The sequence below is a fragment of the Pezoporus occidentalis genome, unplaced genomic scaffold, assembly GCF_034315485.1.
Source record: "Pezoporus occidentalis ecotype Australia unplaced genomic scaffold, CSIRO_AGI_Poc_V1 ctg1, whole genome shotgun sequence".
Classification (NCBI taxonomy): Eukaryota; Metazoa; Chordata; class Aves; order Psittaciformes; family Psittacidae; genus Pezoporus; species Pezoporus occidentalis.
In genome coordinates this window covers 13,835,566-13,856,046 of record NW_026912778.1, presented here as the reverse complement: position 1 = coordinate 13,856,046, position 20,481 = coordinate 13,835,566, and the positions used below count along the sequence as shown (strand labels likewise).

General features: G+C 40.3%; 1 protein-coding gene across 2 annotated transcripts in view; it reads left to right on the top strand.

Moving 5' to 3' along the window:
- The first annotated feature begins 734 nt into the window (after window positions 1-734).
- Window positions 735-20,481, top strand: part of ZDHHC2 (zinc finger DHHC-type palmitoyltransferase 2) — a 32,594-nt gene continuing 12,847 nt past the window's right edge. For both annotated transcript variants that reach the window (XM_062640326.1, XM_062640405.1), the window contains exons 1-6: window positions 735-970; window positions 10,260-10,286; window positions 12,883-12,977; window positions 16,081-16,201; window positions 17,104-17,173; window positions 18,792-18,824. In XM_062640326.1, the coding sequence (XP_062496310.1) occupies window positions 799-970; window positions 10,260-10,286; window positions 12,883-12,977; window positions 16,081-16,201; window positions 17,104-17,173; window positions 18,792-18,824 (518 nt within the window). In that variant the 5' untranslated portion in view covers window positions 735-798. The remainder of the gene's footprint in view (window positions 971-10,259; window positions 10,287-12,882; window positions 12,978-16,080; window positions 16,202-17,103; window positions 17,174-18,791; window positions 18,825-20,481) is intronic.

Genomic DNA, 20,481 nt, shown 5'->3' with positions numbered 1-20,481 from the left:
AAATACTACGGGCCATGCTCGGCATTCCTAATTCTGGAACAGTAATTCACCAACACTAAACCGCAGCCTGGGTTTACTATGACATTCCACAGGCATTTCATTACGATGGCCATAACGCTATTCGGGAAGGAGTGAGTCAGCACAACCCTACGCCGCCTTCCCTTGGCCGAACATCTGATGAGCACAGGGCCAGCCGCGGCAACCTCAGCGTGACACGACTGCCTGCCACACTTGGCTGCTGTTGTACCTTACTCCGAGACACGATTCGCAAGTGAGGCAGTGCCCTTCTTAACGAGGTGTTTTAAAGTATTTCCATTAAGTATCCACTTATTTTGGAGGAGGAAAAGCTGGAAGAAGCCACAATGGACCTTACAATGGGGGAAGATGTTATGGGTGTCTCCAGCCCCCTAATACCCAAGTGCTCCTGCATGTGCTAAGTGCTTGAGGCATGAAACTCATTTTGGAGGGAGCCGAGCTGCCTCAGGGCCCGGACCCCAACTTCAAGGAGTGCGTTCCACTGGTCCCGCTATCACTCATGGGAGGCGGCGGGAAAGTCCCCTTTCCTGACAGGCTCTCGGCCACGGGTCCTGTAGGACCCCGATGGGGGGCGTCGCCCTCCGGGCAGCCCTTCGCCAGCCCGACGCTGCCCGGGAAGAGAGGCGGGCGGGCGGAAAGTGGGAGGAGCGGCCATGCCAGAGAACCCTGTCAGCGCGGGAGGGAGGGGCCGGGCCGGGGCGGGCTCCGGCGGGGTGCGCGGCCGGGGCTCGGCCCCCCGGAGAGAACGGTCTGGCGGGAGGGATGCGGTGCGGGAAGATGGCGGCAGAGCCGCCGCCGCTTCCAGGCAGGGCGGCGGGCACCTGGGGCGGCGTGCGGCGGCGCTGCCAGCGGCTGCTGTACTGGGTGCCGGTGCTCTTCATCTCCAGCATCCTCTGCTGGTCCTACTACGCCTATGTCACCCAGCTCTGCCTGCGTGAGTGCCGCTGTGGCGGGTCCCGCGGGACGTGGTGGGTGCCGCCGCCGCCCCGGTGCCCCTTTCCCGAGCCCTGCCGGGAGGGCGCAGCCGAAGTCCCGACGCCTGCGCCTGGCTGGACGGGGACGGGGCAGCGGCGTTGTCTGTTGTTTGTCAGCGCCTGGGCGCCACCGCCACGCCCGCGGCTGGGCCGGGAACGGGGCTGGGGCTGGGGTTGGGGTTGGGGTTGGGGTTGGGGTTGGGTTGGGGTTGGGGTTGGGGTTGGGGTTGGGGTTGTTCCCCCGCTTGCGGCCGGCGGCATGCCGGGCTGGGCTGCTGGATTGAGCTGGGCTGGAGACTGGCGGCGGGAGCCCCCACGGGCCGGTCCCCCTGCACGGACGGGGATGCGCTGGGCCTCCGCGCTGCCTCGTGGCCCCCCCGACCCGCTGTGTGTGCTTCGCACGGGCGTCAGTTCCTCCGTCGCGTTCACCGGGAGTGACTGATCACACCCCGCCTGAACATGGGAAGTGGGGACTGTGCCGCAAACTTGGCGCCGCTTCGCTTTCCCTGTGCTGCATGAGGGCACGTACGTTATGTGGTCACATAGACAGACATGTAGGGGTCTTCTGTCAGCTAACCTGGGAGCAGGAACGGGTAACGGGAAATCGCCGTACCACGCTTCAGTCATCTAGAAAATGCCCAGCTGCCACAACTTCGTGGTCCTTTGGCATCAGCAGCTGGAATTCACCCGGAGTCATCCCGATCGTGCCCCTCGGCTGCTCCGTCTCGTTAGGCAAATAATCGCATACTGGAGACTGGGTGTGATCTGAGTATCTGAATTCGAGCAGTCGAGCCAGAAGGATTTACTAAATGACTAGTTTGCTAGGCTGCCTTGAATCAATTCAGTTTTTGTTTCGGTGTATCCTGTAGAAAACATTGTGATTTTTGCATTTGAGAGGGTAATGTGCAGCGTACTGATGCTTCATGAGCACTATATGAATGGCACGAAGGAATACAAATTAGCTGTTGTTTCCCCTTGCTACTGTAGGTGACGTTCACCGTGACTGTCATTTAGCATGTTTAAGGAACAGCAGTGAGGGGAAAATACCCAACTAAAGCCGAGTGCACTTACGTGCCTGTATAATTTTTGCCAGACTTCAGCTGTTCACGTTGAAAATCTCAGCAGCCTCGTACCTAATTTTGGATTTCCTGGTTGTTTTTTTATATATATATATTTATTTTTTTAACAGAAGAGTTTGATAAAATTCTTGTCCTACAGGTGCTTGGCTGAGCAGTTGAGACATTAAGCAAAAAAAATTGATTGCTAAGCCTAGCACCTCTGGTTTGGAGAGAGGTATCAAGACTTGGTGTGGTTCCTACATTGGAGGTGGGCTTTTTATATCTTTGGGTTTTGGTTTGTTTGGGTTTTTTTATTAATGACATTCAAATCTGTTAGTTTTAAATGCTGCTTCTCAACTAGAAATTGGGACTTGGGTTGTGGGAGAAGTTGAATGAGTGAGCCTGGAAAGGGGAGCTGTAAGCTGACACATGGAGGGCAAGAATGGGAGGAAAGTGGCCCTATAGTTAACAGCTGACGTAGTGTATACAGCCCCATAGTGCTTGTGCAGTACAGTAGCCCTGATTCAGGCACTACCGTTTGAGTGATCTACTGTGGTTTTTTTTTATTCTGTGTAATTCTGTATAGCAGAGGAAGATTGTGGTTTTGCTTACAGGAAAGCAGGTACCTCTTAAGGAAGTGGCATGCTCGAAACTTGCTTTAAGCTGTGGTACTATAATTCCTTGAGAACCACTCAAAAGGTAATGCAATGGGAGGGGAGGAAGAGGGAATCATGGGCCTCTGCTAAAACGTCTTCTACTGAGCTCTTCTCTATAGACAAAGATGACTTTTGTTCCCTACCTCATCCCCACCCCTTTCCCATTCTGTCTGACTCACCAGTTTTTTAATTCAGCCTAATAGTTGTCCGCAAGTTCCACTAATTCCATATTTTATGTGTATCTGGATGTTTTCCCTCAGTTTTGGCATATTAAGATAAAATAAACTTACATCTTGTCTTACTGATGAATATTTAGTGTAAACAACAGAAGGAATAGCTGACAACTCTGAGAATGAAAGCCAATGGCAGGAATAGACTAGGAAGCATTTCAGTGCTTTGAAGCCAGCCTGTCTACTCAATGCGTTTTTCATTCCCTTAGCACTGATTGCTAAAGAGGATGCATCTAGCTGCTTATTTTACTGAAACTTACTGTCATTGATGCTAATGATAGAGGGAACAGTGTTAACCATTGTGCAGTAGGACTTTGCAAGGACTTTGCACAGTTGTAAGTTGTAAGCTTTTAATAATGAGAAAGTGTTTCAAATGTAGTATTTTGAATGTGTTTTTTTGCAATTTCAACCAAGTGTTTTAAGAGGGAGATTATACATTTTTTTTAGAGAAAGAAAAAGTCTACTAAGATGATCTCTTTCATCCCTTAAGCTGAGTAGTTAAACTACTGAGTAGCATTTTAGAAACAAAAAAAAGTTTCAGAAACAGAAAAAGGAATCCAAAACTTTTAACTGTAGTATTACCATATATAGAGTTCTGTCTCTTTTTGCAGTGGATTCAGTTAAATGCTTGTGCTGCTTTAACCTTTAAGAGAAAAGAGAAGGGTATTGAACACCAGTAAATGGTTGCCTTCTTCCTGCTAGTTATAGAATATGGAATTAAATGTGCAAATGAACTGGTTTTAAATCACCTGACTGAGAATTCCTTCTCTAATCCACTTTCATTCTCTTGATTTTGCTGATATTGTCAGCTCACAAGCCCTGTCTGGCAACAGTAGTTGTCTTTGTCCCCAGAATAACTTTGTGTTTAAAATTAATGAGCCTTTAAGTATGCCTTCCTTTAAAAAAAAAAAAAAAAGTCTATTTACAAAACCTGTGGTTACAGATTTATCATTATTCCTCAAAAAAATGGTGAGGAAATTACGGGGATGTACAGTGATTACACTGAACTTTGGTAGCTGAAGCTGCTGAAATTTCAGCCTAGGATATATGGAACAACAGTAGCATGTAGTGCAAACAGAATTCTTTCCCCCAGCTCCTACATCCATATGTCTTGGAAAATACATATTTGATTCAGTAACTATATGCAAAGACAATAATTATTCTTACGCTTTCCTTCTTAGATGTATCTCTAACTTGGGTTAATAGATCTATAAGGGACTTGGAGTAGTTTTCCTTTCTTAGATGTATCTCTAACTTGGGTTAATAGATTTATAAGGGACTCAGAGTAGTTTTTCACTCCATGCTTTGGATAAGGTGGCACCAGTAGGTTTTTGCAGTTTCTAGTAGATGTTGGTCAGAAATGTTTTGGACAAACTTGGATGTTGAGATCCTGTTTGGCTTTTTGTTTCGTTTTCTTGGCAGTTTGTGATTTGGAGTTGCATATAAGAAGGAAAATGGGAAAATTTGACAGTGCTGTGGTAGATGCTTTTAGTGACAATAACGACTGTGCATATGAATATATGTTCAGTTTTGATCAGTTTTTACATGTCACTGATCTTAATTCTAGGGATACTTTTGCTCCAGGGGGTCCTGTCCAAAAATGCAGCTTGAATTTGTAAGTTGAAGAAGGAAAATAGGTTTGCTGTGGAACATACAAATGAACAATAAGCACTTTCTGGCTACTTAAGTGAAGGGAAAGGACAGAAATACTGTCACCTGGTGAGTGGTTTACCCAATTCGGTAAAGAATAAATGACTTCAGCACAGATGAAGAGGTGGACAAGACATTCACAATACAGTCAGAAATGCTCATAAGTTTCATCTCTGGTTTTGGAGTAGAATATGAGACTGAGATCTGGCCACAGCTACCATCAGTGCAGAACAGGAAAATGTGGAATGACATTCAGCTGCTAAAGATGTTAATGATCATGAATGATTTTTGCTGGAGGATCAGATTGATTAGTGCTGAATTAAGGGTTTTGACTCTCTTTAACATCAGTGGAATAGAATTACAGCAGGATAAAAAGCTGCTTAATTCATCACAGTTTAGAGGCAGAATTAATGAGTGCCCTGTAGGCATGGCGCAGTGTCATCAGGGGATCAGAAGCACAGAAAATGCGGAGACAGAAGTTGATGGATAAAAAAACAGGAAGGAAAAAAAAAAGTGAGGCCCAAGATTTGATCAGCTGGATTTGAGCTCTTTGCTTAGGATGTTCTCCAGATGGATCAAAGGATGAATGGTAATTGCTGCTCATGTCTTGCAATCATGTACAGCTTACATTTGGCTATAGAAGTACATGTACATTGTAATATTGCAGTTGGCAGTTGCCAAATACCAGTTAAATACCCTGTCTGTACTTTGGCTGCTAAGGTAGCAAAAGACTTTGGTCAGTGCAGATTTGATTTATTTTTTTTTTACGCCATAATTTGCAAACACCACATTTTTTTCCTCTTTGAGTTCCCTGGTTACTTTCAGGAAAGCTTCAAAACTGGCAGATGAAGCAAAATAGGCTTCTGCATTTTAGCCAGTAGTACCGCTGTATGTTTCTCAAATTTAATTTAATTTCCTTCTCAAACAAGTGACAGCTGCCATTCTCCACTTCTGAAACTGAACTCAAGTCTTTGTTAAGCGTTGACTGGTTATCTCTCCATGTAGTGCCTAGTGTACTTACTACCTGCAGGTTTTGTGCCTTGAAATTCAAACCACGGCTTTAAGTTGAAAACATGAGGTCTATGGTGAGGATATAATTGTTAGATAAGATTCTATTTTCAGTTAAAGGTTGAACAGTACTTGATACATAATAACTTCTTGGGTATTCTCAGGGTATATACTTTGTTTGCTAAGAGCAGTCTGGTCAACGACTTCTTTAGCTTACACTCTTTGGTTAGTCTGTGTGACTTGGAAAGTAAATGGGAGTTTGTAAAGCAGAAAGATGGATCAGTCCTTAGTCATACTCAATCCGAAAGCAGTGGTGTCGTGACCTTAACTAAAAAGGTACCAGATAGCAGCTTGCTGCTGGGTTGGTGTATGGTGGTATAGTTTGCTGGGCACAGGGTTAAGAGGAATTTACTGAAACATTCACAAATACTGTCAAATCCAGATGTATGGGTTATTGATAACTACTTATGCCAACCTTCAGTCTCCCAGAAATATTTCTGTTACTTTTGTCCTGAAGTGAAGAACTGGTGGCAGTCTCCACCTCGTCACTCAGAATCAATGCAAACCACTGCTCTGTCTAGGAAAGAGGTAGTTTTTACTGTATGTACTGATTTAATTTTTTTCTAAAGAACTGTTTCAGGCAATGATAGAACACTTGTCACAACTATAAAACACTTTTATGTGTACAGAGAGCTGAGTAAAACTGCATCTATAGATCAGTGTTTCACAGTTTCAAACAACGCTATAAAGATAAAATATGTACTTAGTTTTGTGGATCAGAGCCAAGATGTTAAACTGTACAAAGTTTGAGAGAAACAGCTATTTATAAAAGTGGCTGCAGAGTCTCTGAATCAGATGTATCTTATTTTCGCATTCCAAAGTTTTAAATATTTAGCAAATGTACTTAAAATATGGAAGCAAGATTTTGTGTGTCTGCTTTCATCAAAGCTTTAAAAAATTGCTTTCTTCTATCTTTTTTTAATCTAACCATTACATTTAGTATAAGGTTCAGGAGCTTGATTTTGGCTTTAAAAGTAAAGCAAGATTTAATGTTAGAAAATGAATACCAATTCTTTAAGTGAATTTTATCTTCCAAAATCTTTTGGGTTTTGTAGTAGCAATGTGTCTTGCCATTTCTCTAGTTACATGGAGACAAATGCCTTAATTTTTCCAAGAATAAAGATTTCCAGAGAAAATGAGCCACAGTTCAAGAAATGGGAAATCCATTTCTATCACTGAATTAAGGTCTGACCCAGTGCAAGGGGCCTAGCAGTGTGGCTTCTCTTCTTATCAAACTAATTAGGTGATGAAGTTGTGACTGGCAGGTTTGAGATACTGTGATGCCTCTTTGCTTGCCAGGGCAACATTTCTAATGCTGCTTAGCTTTCTCCTGGTGGGGAAGACTACCAGCAAGTGTGGGATGAATTTTCCCAGCTCCTCTGGGTGTCCTTTCCATCCTGGGCTTTTTCCTATCTTTTGTAACACAACTTTCTGTCCTCAGTCATTATTGATTTTTGCAAACATAGGCTGTTCAGCAGCACTGGCTACTCAATTTGCTGTTCCTGTTTCTGGCTGCCTGGGGCTTGGGGTAGCAGGGAATGATGTTTCTGGCTCAGAAAATTGGCATCTACGTTGGCTGAAGTCCTGCATATGTCCTAGCCTGATCCCTAATTCTGATGAGTGCTGTCTGCAAGTTGTGTAATGAAACAGAGAGGCTCTAATTATGTGATAGTCTGCTAGTACTGAACTGTAAATGGCATCCTGATGCTTTAGCAGTGGAAGGCTGATTCTTAATGAATGCAGTATCTCAGCGGAACAGAGCTGTAACTTTGTAATGACTTCTGGAGGACAGGTTATGGTTTTATAATTATCTCCGAGTACACAAGAGTATCATTCCATTTCCCTCTCAGAGTGTTACCTTGTTTTCTCCCAGATTGTAGAAATTGCTTAATGGTTAGGATTGGTGTGTCACTGGTGTGTATTTTAAGCTATTGTAGACATAAATGCTTTTTACCCTTATTATTCATATGCTATTTGACTACTAGTGAGTGAATTCGCAACATTTAAGCTGATATTTATTAAGGACAGGATGCACAGCCTGACCTACTTTTCTGTACGCTATCAGCAGTGAATATAACCCCTTGCAAGAGAAATTAGAAAACTGCCAGAAATATTAGTATAAATGATTCACAGAAGACTATAAGATTGAATATTATTGAATAATATAGCAAATCTGTATTGCTGAATCTACTGAAAAATATAAAATTTGGTTTAAATAAATACATCAGGTGTGCTGTTCAGAAGGCACGGAAAATAGCAAATGTTTCTTTGCTCAAATCCAAGATTAGAGGAGTTCTTTCATGTTAGAAAATTACTTTCCATGTTTTTTTGTTAAGCAGCTCAGCCAGTCTCCTCATGAACACCAGTTGCAGTAAGTGTGGAGAAAAAAGATGGTAAGATTGAAGATGCTGGCATCTCTTCAACCTTGTCTTTTCTGCGTTAGTCTCTTACACTTTGTAACTCAGGAGTGTATCAAGTAATTTTGAGTTATACTCAGGTGCTAGAAGAGATTAAAATGACAAGATGTATAAAAAAAAAAATAAAGGGTTCTCACTCTGCTGGGATTAACTTGCATCTTTGGGCACTTAAGTTTTAGCTTTCACGGTCTGCAGCTTCTGACTGTCAGGAACATATGGCTTCTAAGCTAGATACTACAGAAGGTGAAAAGGCAGTCTGCCGAGCAGGTACAGACCCCAAAGAGAGGGCAGAAATTGTGAAGTGGGCTTGCAGCCAGGTAGAAATCTGAATTTGGATTTTTTTAGTTGTATTAGTCCTTTTACATTTTCCACGTCTGTAAGTAGAGTCTCAAAACACATCCATTAATACATTTTATGTAAGGTTGGAGGTGTGTGCGTGAAACATGACAACTGCTTTCACAGCAATGTTCTATGCCATTCCCTTGTTAAGAGAGAAAAATATCACAAATCATTGTGAAAGGTTGATGGATTGTATTTTGAAACTGGTGATTCTGCAATGTATGCTTGGCTGTGGCTTTTTAATTAGCAAAGAGCAGTTATTCCAAGCAGACTGGCAAAATTTCTGCACACCTTGCGGACCATACCAAGTGGAGAAATTAAGATCAGAATTTGAGAAGTGGCTAGTTTGTCCTCTCAGAGAGCTCCAGCACCTTTAAATTACACATCAGCTCTAAAGATGTCTCCTGTTTTTTTGCCAGTGAATGACTATTTGCTTACAATTTTACAGTTCTTGCACATTATTGTACTGTAGCATCTTTGCTCCTCAGATTTAAATGTGTATGCATATTCCCTCAGCTTCTCTCTAGGGGTTGTCTAGATAGATTTAGCTTATCAAGCTCTAAAGACTTCTCTTAGCTGAACTAGAAAACTGAGAGCAGTCCCCAGGCTGTGTCATTGCAGGGGGTTGTTTCTTTACAGGTGCATGACTTTGCCCTTGTTGAATTTCCTAAAGGTGCTGTTGGCCCATTCCTTCAGCTTCTCTGGGTCTTGTGGGTGGCAGTCCTAGGCACAGGCGTATCAGCTGGTGTCCCAGTACGGTGTCATCTGTAACCCTGATAAACGTTCACCCTTCCAGAGCATTAGTTAAGGTGTTGAGCCGCACTGGTCCCACGGTACATCCTTACATTGTGCAAGATATACTTAAATAGTGACTTTCACTCTGTTAACATGCCGAAGTTTAATACATCAGAATAGGACAGTATGGCTGCTTGGCCTTTCAGTAGGAGTTGCCTTGTGCCTGCTGTTTGAAGAGCAGCCTTGTGTAGCCATTTTTATTAGGACAGCAAGAGGGGATGAGAAATCCATACAGTTACTGTCCTCTTGCTCGCAGTTGTAGGTGCCTGTATGTTACAGTTTGTAGGCTGCTTAACTGGGATGCTCAGATGTGTGGTTTGGATGGAGAGGGAAGAGCACCATGACGTTTTTGCTCACTTGGGAGTTTCCAATCTCTCTGAGTTGTCTGTTGTGGGGAGGCCATTTTTTAAATATGACTGAAGGTGGAATATAGGTTTAAAAAAAAAAAAAAATCTCTTCTCTGTAATAAATGCCGTGACTGATACATGATAACTGTGTACTTCACTCCATGCCTGACATACTTGCACCTCTGTTACTATCCCCAAATCCTGTAATGTATGCACAGTTTCTTGACGGAAATGCAGCTTTTGTCTGCTTCGGTTTTTTATGCCTTGGAGGTCTAAGGTATCACTGAGTATTGCTGCGAAACTACTTCTCGAGTCCGACACCTCTGCCTCAAGAGCATAACGTATGGAAACAGTAAAGCCTGTACAGCTGCAGTTAAAGAAATAACTGTTTTGCAGAGGTGTCTTTTCTTGGGTTAAACTTGGGTAACTTCAGATAGATGGAGATGCTAGTATTCAGGAGCTTGGCCTAAAAATGGGAACCAAAAAACCTGATAAGCAGTTGGCATTGTCTACCTATTCTTGCCATGAATGTACACAGCATAAAAGCTGGATAGTGTGTGGCCTTAAGCTTGTATGTTTTAGTGATTGCTCTCCCCACTTTCGTTGAAAAAGAGACGTTTAAAATACTCAGTTACGTCATTTGTTACTTAAACACCATTTTTACTCTGTCCTTTTTTCTTATTTTCCAGTGACAATGACAAATATTGGAGAAAAAGGTAAGTTGATTTTTATTAGCTGTTTATAAGTGGAATTCATATATCAGGGTAGTTTACTAGTAGAATTGAGATACAGATCTAACCTGTTCCAAGTAAGTGTACTTTTTTGTATTCCTCAGCTTCTCTTTCTATCCTGCTCTTCCTGAATATTGCTTTTGCTATTCCAAATCGAGATTTTAAAAAAATTAGAACTTTTAACTCTACTTACTGGCTTTCTGAAGTGTCAGCTAAAATAATCCTTATATTCTGTTTTTCAAATTTTTCATTCAGAACAAGTAAAGCTCTTGTAAAACCATGACTTCTGAAGATGAGCAGTGTTTGTGCAGAGTGCAACATACTTAAATGGCTGGTTATTTTTTTCTGCATTTCTTCTGTCTTTGAAGAAACACAAGCCTTCAGATGCATAACTTTTTCAGAAGATAATAAAACTGCCTGATTAGCTGTCATTAGAGTTTGTACCCCAAGGATGTAGCATGTTTAGATTGCTTTTCCAGATGCTGTTTTAATACCACAGCACAAAATGGCAATGTGAAGTGTGTTGCTATGAAGGTTTTGCAGGAAAGAGTTGGGACTTAAGAGGCAAACTGTATGCATTTTACATTTGCGTAATTCCAGCACGTTTTACTGTGTCATTGGTGACTCCCTCACTTCTAAGTATTTACTAATTAAAAGACCCATTGGAGCAGCTGGTGGGCCAGGGTCACTGTGGTGCAGGGAAACTGGTAGATAGGTAATCTGGGAGAAGTGATTGATCAGGACCTGGACCAAGTCGGAGAACTGAGGTGCAGGAGTGAACAAGAAGAGCTTAGATCTTGTGCAGACTTTAAAGGGGAAACACGGGGTAATGTCTTCAGGCTAAAATTTTGTCTTCCTCCCGCAGTCTGAGTTTTTTAGTGTATGAAGAGGAATTTTCTTATCAGTTACCATTATTCTCACAACAATAAAATATTGATGCAGATTAGCAAATGCATAGGGAACAGAACTGATGTAACTTGCCCTACCTTTCTCTCAGTGCCATGAATATACTGTTGTTTAAAAAAATACTGATCTAGTTTGAATAAATCAGGGTGGGTTTTTTTAGTTGATAGAAATGTTTTGGTAAAAACACAGACTGTTCCTGCCAGATGCTTGTGCAATAACCAGATGGTCAATTAATGTGTTATGCTAGATGAGGAGTCCAGTTCCATTGCCTACTTATATCGATGAGATTTTTTTTTTTTTTTCAGTTTATAGACATGGCATATGGCTCTTTTCCCCTGTCATCCCAAAAGCTCTCTGCAGGGTTGCTCCATATTCTGTTAGCTTTTGTGTATTATTTTTTAACTGCCTAGTGAATAAGAATAAATATTTACTGTGTTTCTGCTTTTTTTTGAGTAAACAAACTTCAACACCAGAAACATTTATTCAGTGTTACTTTTGAGACAAAATTACAAAACCCAAGAACATACTGACCTACCCTTCCTGCATTTATACACCTTATCATACATGTGTTACAGAAAGTTCTCTAGCACTGAATATCATTATGTATGTGAAAACATGGGCTAACCATACAAGGGCAGTATTTCAGATTGTGTAGTGAAAGTACACAACTTTCCCTTTATGATTTTTTTTTTTTTATGATGAATTTATACAAGTTGTATAAAGGCTATTTGACCACATAGCCACCTATAACCTTGAGCTGTCTACGATCTGAGTTCATCTGTACAGCAGAGAAATAGTATTTTTGACTGTTGCTGACCTAGCTGTCCTCTATTTGCTGCTTCTCTGCCTGAGTAGAAAAAAAATCCAACTAAATAATCTTTCTTGTGTGCTAGAGCAAGTTTATCATGGGATACAAGTATTGGGTTTACTGTAATGACTTGCTTGGTACAGTGAGAGATTTTAAATGGAAACACCTATCCATCCATGGCAGGCTCTTTGGAAAAGATGTTACCTTCTGTATTCTAGTAAAACAACTCATTATGGTAGGTGTTGAGTGGCATCTATTAAAAAAATCAAAGAATAAATCACTGGCTATGAAGAATGTCAAGTAGTGAGTGAATGTTTCAATTTAAAGAACCTGCAAGTTTTTTAAAACCACCCTGCTCCCTCCTAAAAATCTAGAAAAACAGGATAACTGGTTATAGTTACTGCTCAGGTATCATATGCATAGCCACTCGAAGACTCCCTTTGCTGAGGTCATTGTTTAGGTAGCTGTACTTCCTTTTGTGGGATTTGAGGGTTTTGGTTTGTTTTTTTTTTCTTTTGCATGGCTAGATGTACCTATACATGTTTTATAAAACTAAAAAAGAGGTACATCAGTTAAGTAGGATTTAACAAATGCATAAATGCTTGCTAAATAATTATGGAGCTCCCATAGGCTATTAACTGTTCCCCTCGAACTTTTGTAATGTATGTAGCCTGTATCATGACTTTCCCCACAAAGTGTCTGTTTGTCTCATGTAAAGTTGCAGTGCAGTATTTTTGTTGTTAAGCTTTTGCAGAGGCTCTATTTACATCTGTTAGAGTCACTATCTGTGATATATATAGCAGCCATTTGTAAGTACTATAGTATCACTGGTCTGTTTGTATTAATTCTGTTCCTTTTTGGTTTTAGTTGTGTGCCTGGTTGCTTACCACATATTTTTCATGCTGTTCGTCTGGTCATATTGGAAAACAATCTTTACGCTACCAATGAATCCTTCAAAAGAAGTAAGATAAACTTCACTTTTGTTTCTGAAGTAGCCTGCTCAAATGCCTGATTTAGTAGTTTTTGAATATCTTAGGCTCTGATCTCATGTAGTTTTATGCTGTAGAAAATACAGATGGTCGTTAGAGCTGCTCAATGGCAGTAAGTCGTATTGCAAACAGCGTAATGACCAAGACAAAAAAAAAAATCACACCTTCTCTAAGTTTTAAAGGTTTTTGAATTGCTTTGTAAAATTACATTGTATTTATGATACTAAGAAGAAAAAAGCTCTCCACTTGAAAAATCAGAGTTGCTCAAACTAGCAGCTTAAATCTTTGCATGGGGCACAAAATTGATTTCTCTGTGTTTAAGGCATATTACCTGTCAGCATCTGTCTGTTGTCTTCTGAGTTAGAACTTTTTCCCCATCTGTTTTGGTACGAAGGAATTTGAGGGTTGTGACATGAGCACACAAACAGGTAAGCTAATGCTGGGAAGTCACAGCTGGCTAGGCAGGAAGAGGAGCTAGTGTAGAACAGCTGCATGGAAAAGAGGTCTGAGTAAACCCATACCCCAAGTCGAAGTCCAGCTAGTTTAGAAGTGTTAAAGAAGGAGGATCAAGTTGTCTTGGAGTATATTAATACACAAAACTGAGTTTAACATAATGTAGCCTCAAGATAATTGCTGTTAGTACTGTATTGGCTTTTTAAATTAATTTCATGTTCTTTCTAACATAAAAAACAAACAAAAACAAAACAAAAAAAAAAAAACAAAAAAAAAAAAAAAAAAACACCAAACCCAAAACTGTCAATAACCTTGATGAAAATCCTCCCCATGTAGCTTGGTACAACCAGCACACCTTTTTAGCCTTTTCCGTCCTGTCTTTGTACAGATACCCCACAGTCCTCAGTAGGTGCATTGTCAGACAACCTCTGAGGTCAAGAATCGTCATTCTGTGGCTAGTCTGGATTTTGAAATACCCACAAAGCCAGTGCTTATTTTGGCATGGACTTGCAACTGCAGTTTCTATAACTACTACACCAACACAAAATAAATAGCTTGTGATTTCTGCTGTCTGTTGTGTGGAAGTTCTTTTCTGAATAGTTTTTATTCACTAATAAAATACATAATTGTGGAAACAAGTAGATAATTCAAAGTAATTGGCATCTTCCTTGAATTTCACACTGCAGTCTTTACTACAGCTTGGGGCAGAGAGGAGTGAAATAAATTAAGAACCCATTTCATTTGGTAATTGCAGCAAAGTATGTGTATGTATATGGTGAGTGTAGTGATAATTAGAAGGGTTTTCAAATCACTGGGTTGATGCCAGTAAAAGACTTCCAAAACATTTTGACAAATCCTTAGTAATTACAGTGGATTTCAAAGCTGTCATACAATGCTACTGGAGAACTTAAAATGGGATATTTTAATATTGAAGTTGGGTAATAGAAAGCAGTGTATGGTGTTTCTGTGTTCTTTGAATTTACACAATGTTGCTGGCAATAAGTGACATCCTTGTTGTTCCGTGTCTTTTTCCTGATGTAGTAGAGCAGAAGTCTGTAAATGAACTGCTGTACCAACTATAGCAAATACTTGTTTGAAGGCTGAAAACACAGATTTTATGTTTTCTTTTAATGGATACTGCGGGTGATGCAAACCATGCAGCCTGTACATTTCTTTTCAAGCTTATTTCAACTTCATACACATATGAAAACCTCCAAAGTTCCAGCTGCAGTTTCTCTTAGGGAGACTTTGAGGGACTTCACTTTAGTGTGTGCCATTCTGTACCTGTATGGCTCACTAGCTGTATACAATCATTGTATGAAGGTGGGAGAGAAGGTGGTTTCCCAGGCAGGAAGGTTTTGTAGACTTAGGACAACTCTGAGAACCAATACAAAGTGATGGTACAATAGCTCCATGTACATCAAACAGGACGCATTGCAAAAATAAAGTATTCTGACTCGAGTTTCTGCAGTGAGAAATCCTATGTATCCCAATATAAATTCAGGTGTTAGCAAGAGTGTGTTCTTCCTAGGGAAAAAAACAAAAGGTGTCTTGAGAAACTGATGCTAAATAGAGAAGCTCCAGCTTCTGCTGGAAGATTGTGAGCCTTGTTAGGAAGGTAAAGTGGTGCCTTCTCTGTGTAGGGGAGAACAGGCTGCTAACTGTATGTTTGTCTGCTTTCTTAGTTTTGCATGCATCACTTCAATTTAGGGGAGGAAAAATATTACAATGATTAGACTTTCTGTAGACATAAATGCTATGCAGAGGTCTTCTCTTTCTAGTACAGGTTAGACACATCCATATTTGGGAGGAAAAGTGGTAGTTTTTTCAGTGGTGATTTTGTATCCTGTTTCTCTGGTAGAGAAAGTTTGGCATCTCCCATTTCTTGAAGCTATAGCGAAAGCTGACTATGTTGCTGTGTTGCAGAGGACTTAAGAGCGTAGGAAATTTGGACGGTGTCATGTATATTGTGCATCTCTTTCAGTAATTTTACGCTCTCAGTTTTTATTAGAGCAATGTTTGTTGTGGCCATTTTTGGCAGCAATGTAAGTTGTCCTTCTATGCAAGAAGATGTTAAGTGGTTATTCTGTCATACAGGATACCCATCTCTTCCTTCTGTCAGCCAGTCTCTGAAGTAAAAACACATTCTAACAGCTGGTGAAGAGAACAGCAAGTCTCCAGTGGCAAAGAATAAAAAGGACAATAGGACACACCAGAAGATAAATTAAAGCTATGTTTTCTGCTATTACTAGTAGTGTATTTTCTTTCAGTTAAAGACTGGTACCTAGCTTATATTAACTATGTAATATTTAGTATTACGGAAGTAAATTAACTCACCTTTCAAAGGAATGGTAAGCACTTGAGCCTCTTCTTGAACAGTGATGCTTATTACTTCTGGAAACATTCAGCATTGCATCAATACCAAATCAGAAGCAATTCTAATTTTGTCTTTAGTTGTCATAAACTAAATTAGGGGTCTTAAGAACACTGGGTTATTCGCTTTAGTACCTTATATGTGCTGCAAACTCATCATTATGAAATGAATATTTGCTTCTCTTTACATCTCTGCAGATACTTAACTTGGAATTTGCTAACATACCTTTAATTTTAAAAATTATTCCAGTTTCATCTATCATATTCAGACAAGGAATCCCTAGAGAGGGAGCCTAGAGGTGAATCCCAGCAAGAAGTCTTAAGACGGGCAGCCAAGGATCTTCCTATTTATACGCGGACAATGTCTGGAGGTAAGTAGGTATTCAGGAGACCACTAAAGGCAGGTGTCTTGATGTATTACCTAAGCTAATTAAATAAAAAAACCCAAAGGTTTGGATTGTAGGGAAGATCTGCTTTTCATACTTTATAAAATAAATAAAGTGACCCAAGAACTTAATTATAACTTTATACAGGTACATTAATTAAGGGGAAACATTGTTGGAAAGTAAATTGCTGCATATGGTTTAGGATTTTAAAGTGGATTGACAATGCCTTGCTAAATGTTTGCAAACTGACATTAACAAATAGCTTGTAATACTAACTGTAGAAGAGGCTGTAGCAGTCATTAACTGCATTTTATTTCTTCATAGGTTTAAAAAAAACAAAAAAATAAATCACTGCATGTCATGTATAGCTAGATAGATCACAGTAACAAACTTGGTGTTTTACTTGCTGGTTGTTTGGTTGCAAGGACAAACTAAGAGTTAATTTTAACCTTCTGATACTGTAGATTTGTAAATGCTGGCTATCTAAACAAATCCAGGAGATAATCTCATATAGTGAATTAAAGCTGTTAGAATAATAGCTTAAAATAGCCATATTGTTGAACAGTTTTTAAAGGTTTTCCCATCTAGTAGAGGTTTTGTGTGCGAGTTTTGTTGATTCATTGGGATTTTTTGCCGAGCTGAGGGGTTTGGAAGAAAGAGCTTGATTAGCATGATTAGCAGAGATTGCAAAAACTGAACTTTTTTGGGTGCACTCTGACAGATTCAGCATTGCAAGTACTTACAGAATGCAACTGTTTCTGACCATGCTGAAATGTTTTCTTGGGGGTTCTGCTGGGCTGAGCTGCTAGTATTTACTTTGTGCAGACCTCAGGAATCAAGATGTGTAACTGTACATTGAAATCTAATCTTGAAACTTTTTCCTTTAGCAATCAGATACTGTGACAGATGCCATCTTGTAAAACCAGACCGTTGCCATCACTGCTCTGTATGCGACAAGTAAGAAAATACTTCAAATGTTTTTTCTGAATTAGTGGATTTTTTTTTTTTTTTTTTGACACGGAGCCTTTATACTTTATGCATAGATTTTTCAGGTTTAATGTTTTGGCATATGAGCTTTTTATTTTCCCCTTAGAATTTTTTCAGACTTAATTTTTATTTAGTTACTTTTAGGGAAGTCTGTAACTTACTCTAATTCATTTGATGGCTTTCTTGATGCCAGCATCGATTACATGGTCTTATACATTCTTTACATAATGGCTAAAATGGTGAATATTAATAAAGAACTTTCCTTAAGAATGTAACCAAAAATAGCTGATAAACAAAAATTTGCTTCTTTTGTTAGAATCTGAATATCACTACCCATCTCAATCTAATCATGATGTCACTTGCATCTTATCTGAGGTAATAAACTTAATATCCTGTTTTTCATTGGATAACTTGCAGGGTTGTTTTTTTTGTTTGTTTGGTTGGTTGTTTTTTTGTTGCTTTTTTTTAAGCAAGAACAAACAACCAAGCATCCCCCATTTCTAACTGAAGTCATAAAATACAAGTTTTGTTTGTCTAACACAAAAGGAAGTTCATGGCAATGCTCCCCAGAAGTCTAATTGCTTTCTAATTTAATGTTTCTTTTGGCTGTTCTTCAGTCTGACCTCTGTCCATTTAGCTTGAGCGTCTGTGTGGTTCTCCACTCTTGCCCTCAGTGATTTAAATTTCTAACTTTAGAGAAGGGGCTTCCTCAGTGATTGATTTATTCTTAGCTTTAAGGCTGTTCCAGGAGCTGTTCAGCCGATAATGCATCAAACCTCTCAACATGGTTGTGAAGCAGAGATGACTTTCCTTTTGTCTAGCAAAACAGCTGAGGCACTGAAAGAGTAGTTGAGCTGAGGCAGAAGGAGGATCTTGGTTGTGCTGTATGGGATGTGGTCGTAAGACAAAAGCATTCTCATGTCTGAGCAGGGTGGAGAAAAAGGATGACCTGTGTTATCCTATGAAATGTGAGTAATTTGCAGAAGGCTATTAGTAAATAAATTTTGCAGAATACCTTGATTTACCTTACCTTGTCACAATTCACTTAAGTCAGTTACATCTGATTTTCTTTTGCATGTTTTATTCATGGAGGGTGATTAATTGAAAAAATGTTTGGTTTTTTTCATACAAGGTAAGTTCTTAAAAACCTTGTGTGCGTCTGTATATATTTCTAGAAAAGCAAACTGTATACTTGGAAATAGATTTAGTTGTATCACTAAGTATATAATAATTGAACTAGCCTAGTTTCTAAGTCTCTGTCAGAGAATAAACAACAGTTGAAAAACCTATTCAGAATGAAGACCAAATCCTGAAGTTGAAGTTACAGGCTGTGTTTTCTTAAATGACTACGCTCTTGACAGAACAAGTGTTATGAGTTTGGGTTACCTCCAGTTTACTTTTAGGTAAACTATATTATCTGAATTTAAATAGATACCATTTAAAATAGATTAGGTAACCAGTAGTACATATGGGCAGTTCTTAGTCTGTATGTGAATAATTTAAATCTGACATGTAACTGTGCATCTGACTTTTTTTTTTTTTTCCCTTGCCTTTTGCTATGCTTTGAATTCTGTTGGGGTTTTTTAAGATGTATTTTGAAAATGGATCACCATTGCCCTTGGTAAGTGTACTATTGGCTTTCCTTTTTTTCTTCATGATTTTGTAAATTCTTGAGGGGCCTGTTATGAAGGTGATGCTTCACTGTTCCTGCAGTTAGATGCTTATGTGAAGTTACTGGTCTTTCAGGACTATTGCAGTGTCGTGGTTTAAGCCCAGCCAGTAACTCAGAACCACGCAGCTGCTCGCTCACTCCCCTGCTTCGTCCCCCTGCTCCTGGAGGGATGGGGAGGAGATTTGAAAGAATGTAACTCCCACGGGTTGAGATAAGAACAATCCAGTAACTAAGGTATAACACAAATCACTACTGCTGCTGCCACCAATAATAATAAGGGAAATAACAAGGGAAGAGAATACAACCGCTCACCACCCACCAACAGATACACAGTCTGACCCAAGCAGCGATCTAGCCCTTCCGGGTAACTGCCCCCCAGTTTATATACTGGGCATGATGTGCTGCGGTATGGAACACCTCTTTGGCTAGTTTGGGTCAGGTGTCCTGTCTCTGCTTCCTCCTGGCTTCCCCTCCTCCCTGGCAGAGCATGACGCTCAGGAAGTCCTTGGTCAGAGTAAGCATTACTGAGCAGCAACTAAAAACATCAGTGTTATCAGCACTGTTCCCAGGCTGAAAGTCAAAAACACAGCACTGCACCAGCTACTAAGAAGGAAAAAAAAATGACTGCTACTGCTGAACCCGGGACATGGAGTTATTTACTGTGTCTTCTTACCCTGGTTGTGAGGTATGGAAAGACAAGGGGTAATGGGTTCAAACTTAAACAGAAGAAGTTTAGGTTAAATATAAGAAAGAAGCTCTTTACTGTGAGGGTGGTGAGGCACTGGAATGGATTGCCCAAGGAAGTTGTGAATGCTCCATCCCTGGCAGTGTTCAAGGCCAGGTTGGAGGAAGTCTTGGGTGACATAGTTTAGTGTGAGGTGTCCCTGCCCATGGCAGGGGGATTGGAACTAGATAACCTTAAGGTCCTTTCCAACCCTAACTATTCTATGATTTTTCTTAGACCTATGAGTTAGGTATGTCCATGTTTTTACAGTTAGGATGATCTAGGATTCTGGTCACTAAGAAAACTTCTTTTAAGAATTTCATCTTCATGGACTTCTGAGTATTAGTGTGGCTTAGTTGCACTGAATGATGAAATGTTAAAAACCAAAGGGAAGGGCTGTGCCTCACTCCCCTTACTGAAGCTCCTAGGACAGCTTGAGTGGCCTTGCTGGAAACAGCAAGTTAGCTCTTTTTAGCTTTATGGGTTCTTTGTTTTCTTTCTGCTTTTTCTCCTCTCTCCCTCCCACCCTTCCTCTTTTTGTTTTCCTGTCCTTTTTCAGCAGCCCTTAGAACCAGTGGGTAAACAGGATGTGTAATTAATTTTACATCAGTTTGGCAGGTATCTCGTGAAAATACTTAAAGATAATTCTTTAGTAAAATTCAAGTTAAGAGGATTGAGTGGTAGGTGGCAGTTCTTTACCACATGAAACCAGTCGGAAAAGAAGACTCTCCTGACAGTGGTGGATGGTTCAAAGCAGCTGGTTTGACCTTCACAGATCAATTTGTCATGGTGGAGGTAGGGGTGCGGGGCTTCTTCTATTTGTCTTGGTCCTGACTACAGCCTCTGACGTAACGCAGTATGATTTAGGAGTCTCCCCTTATT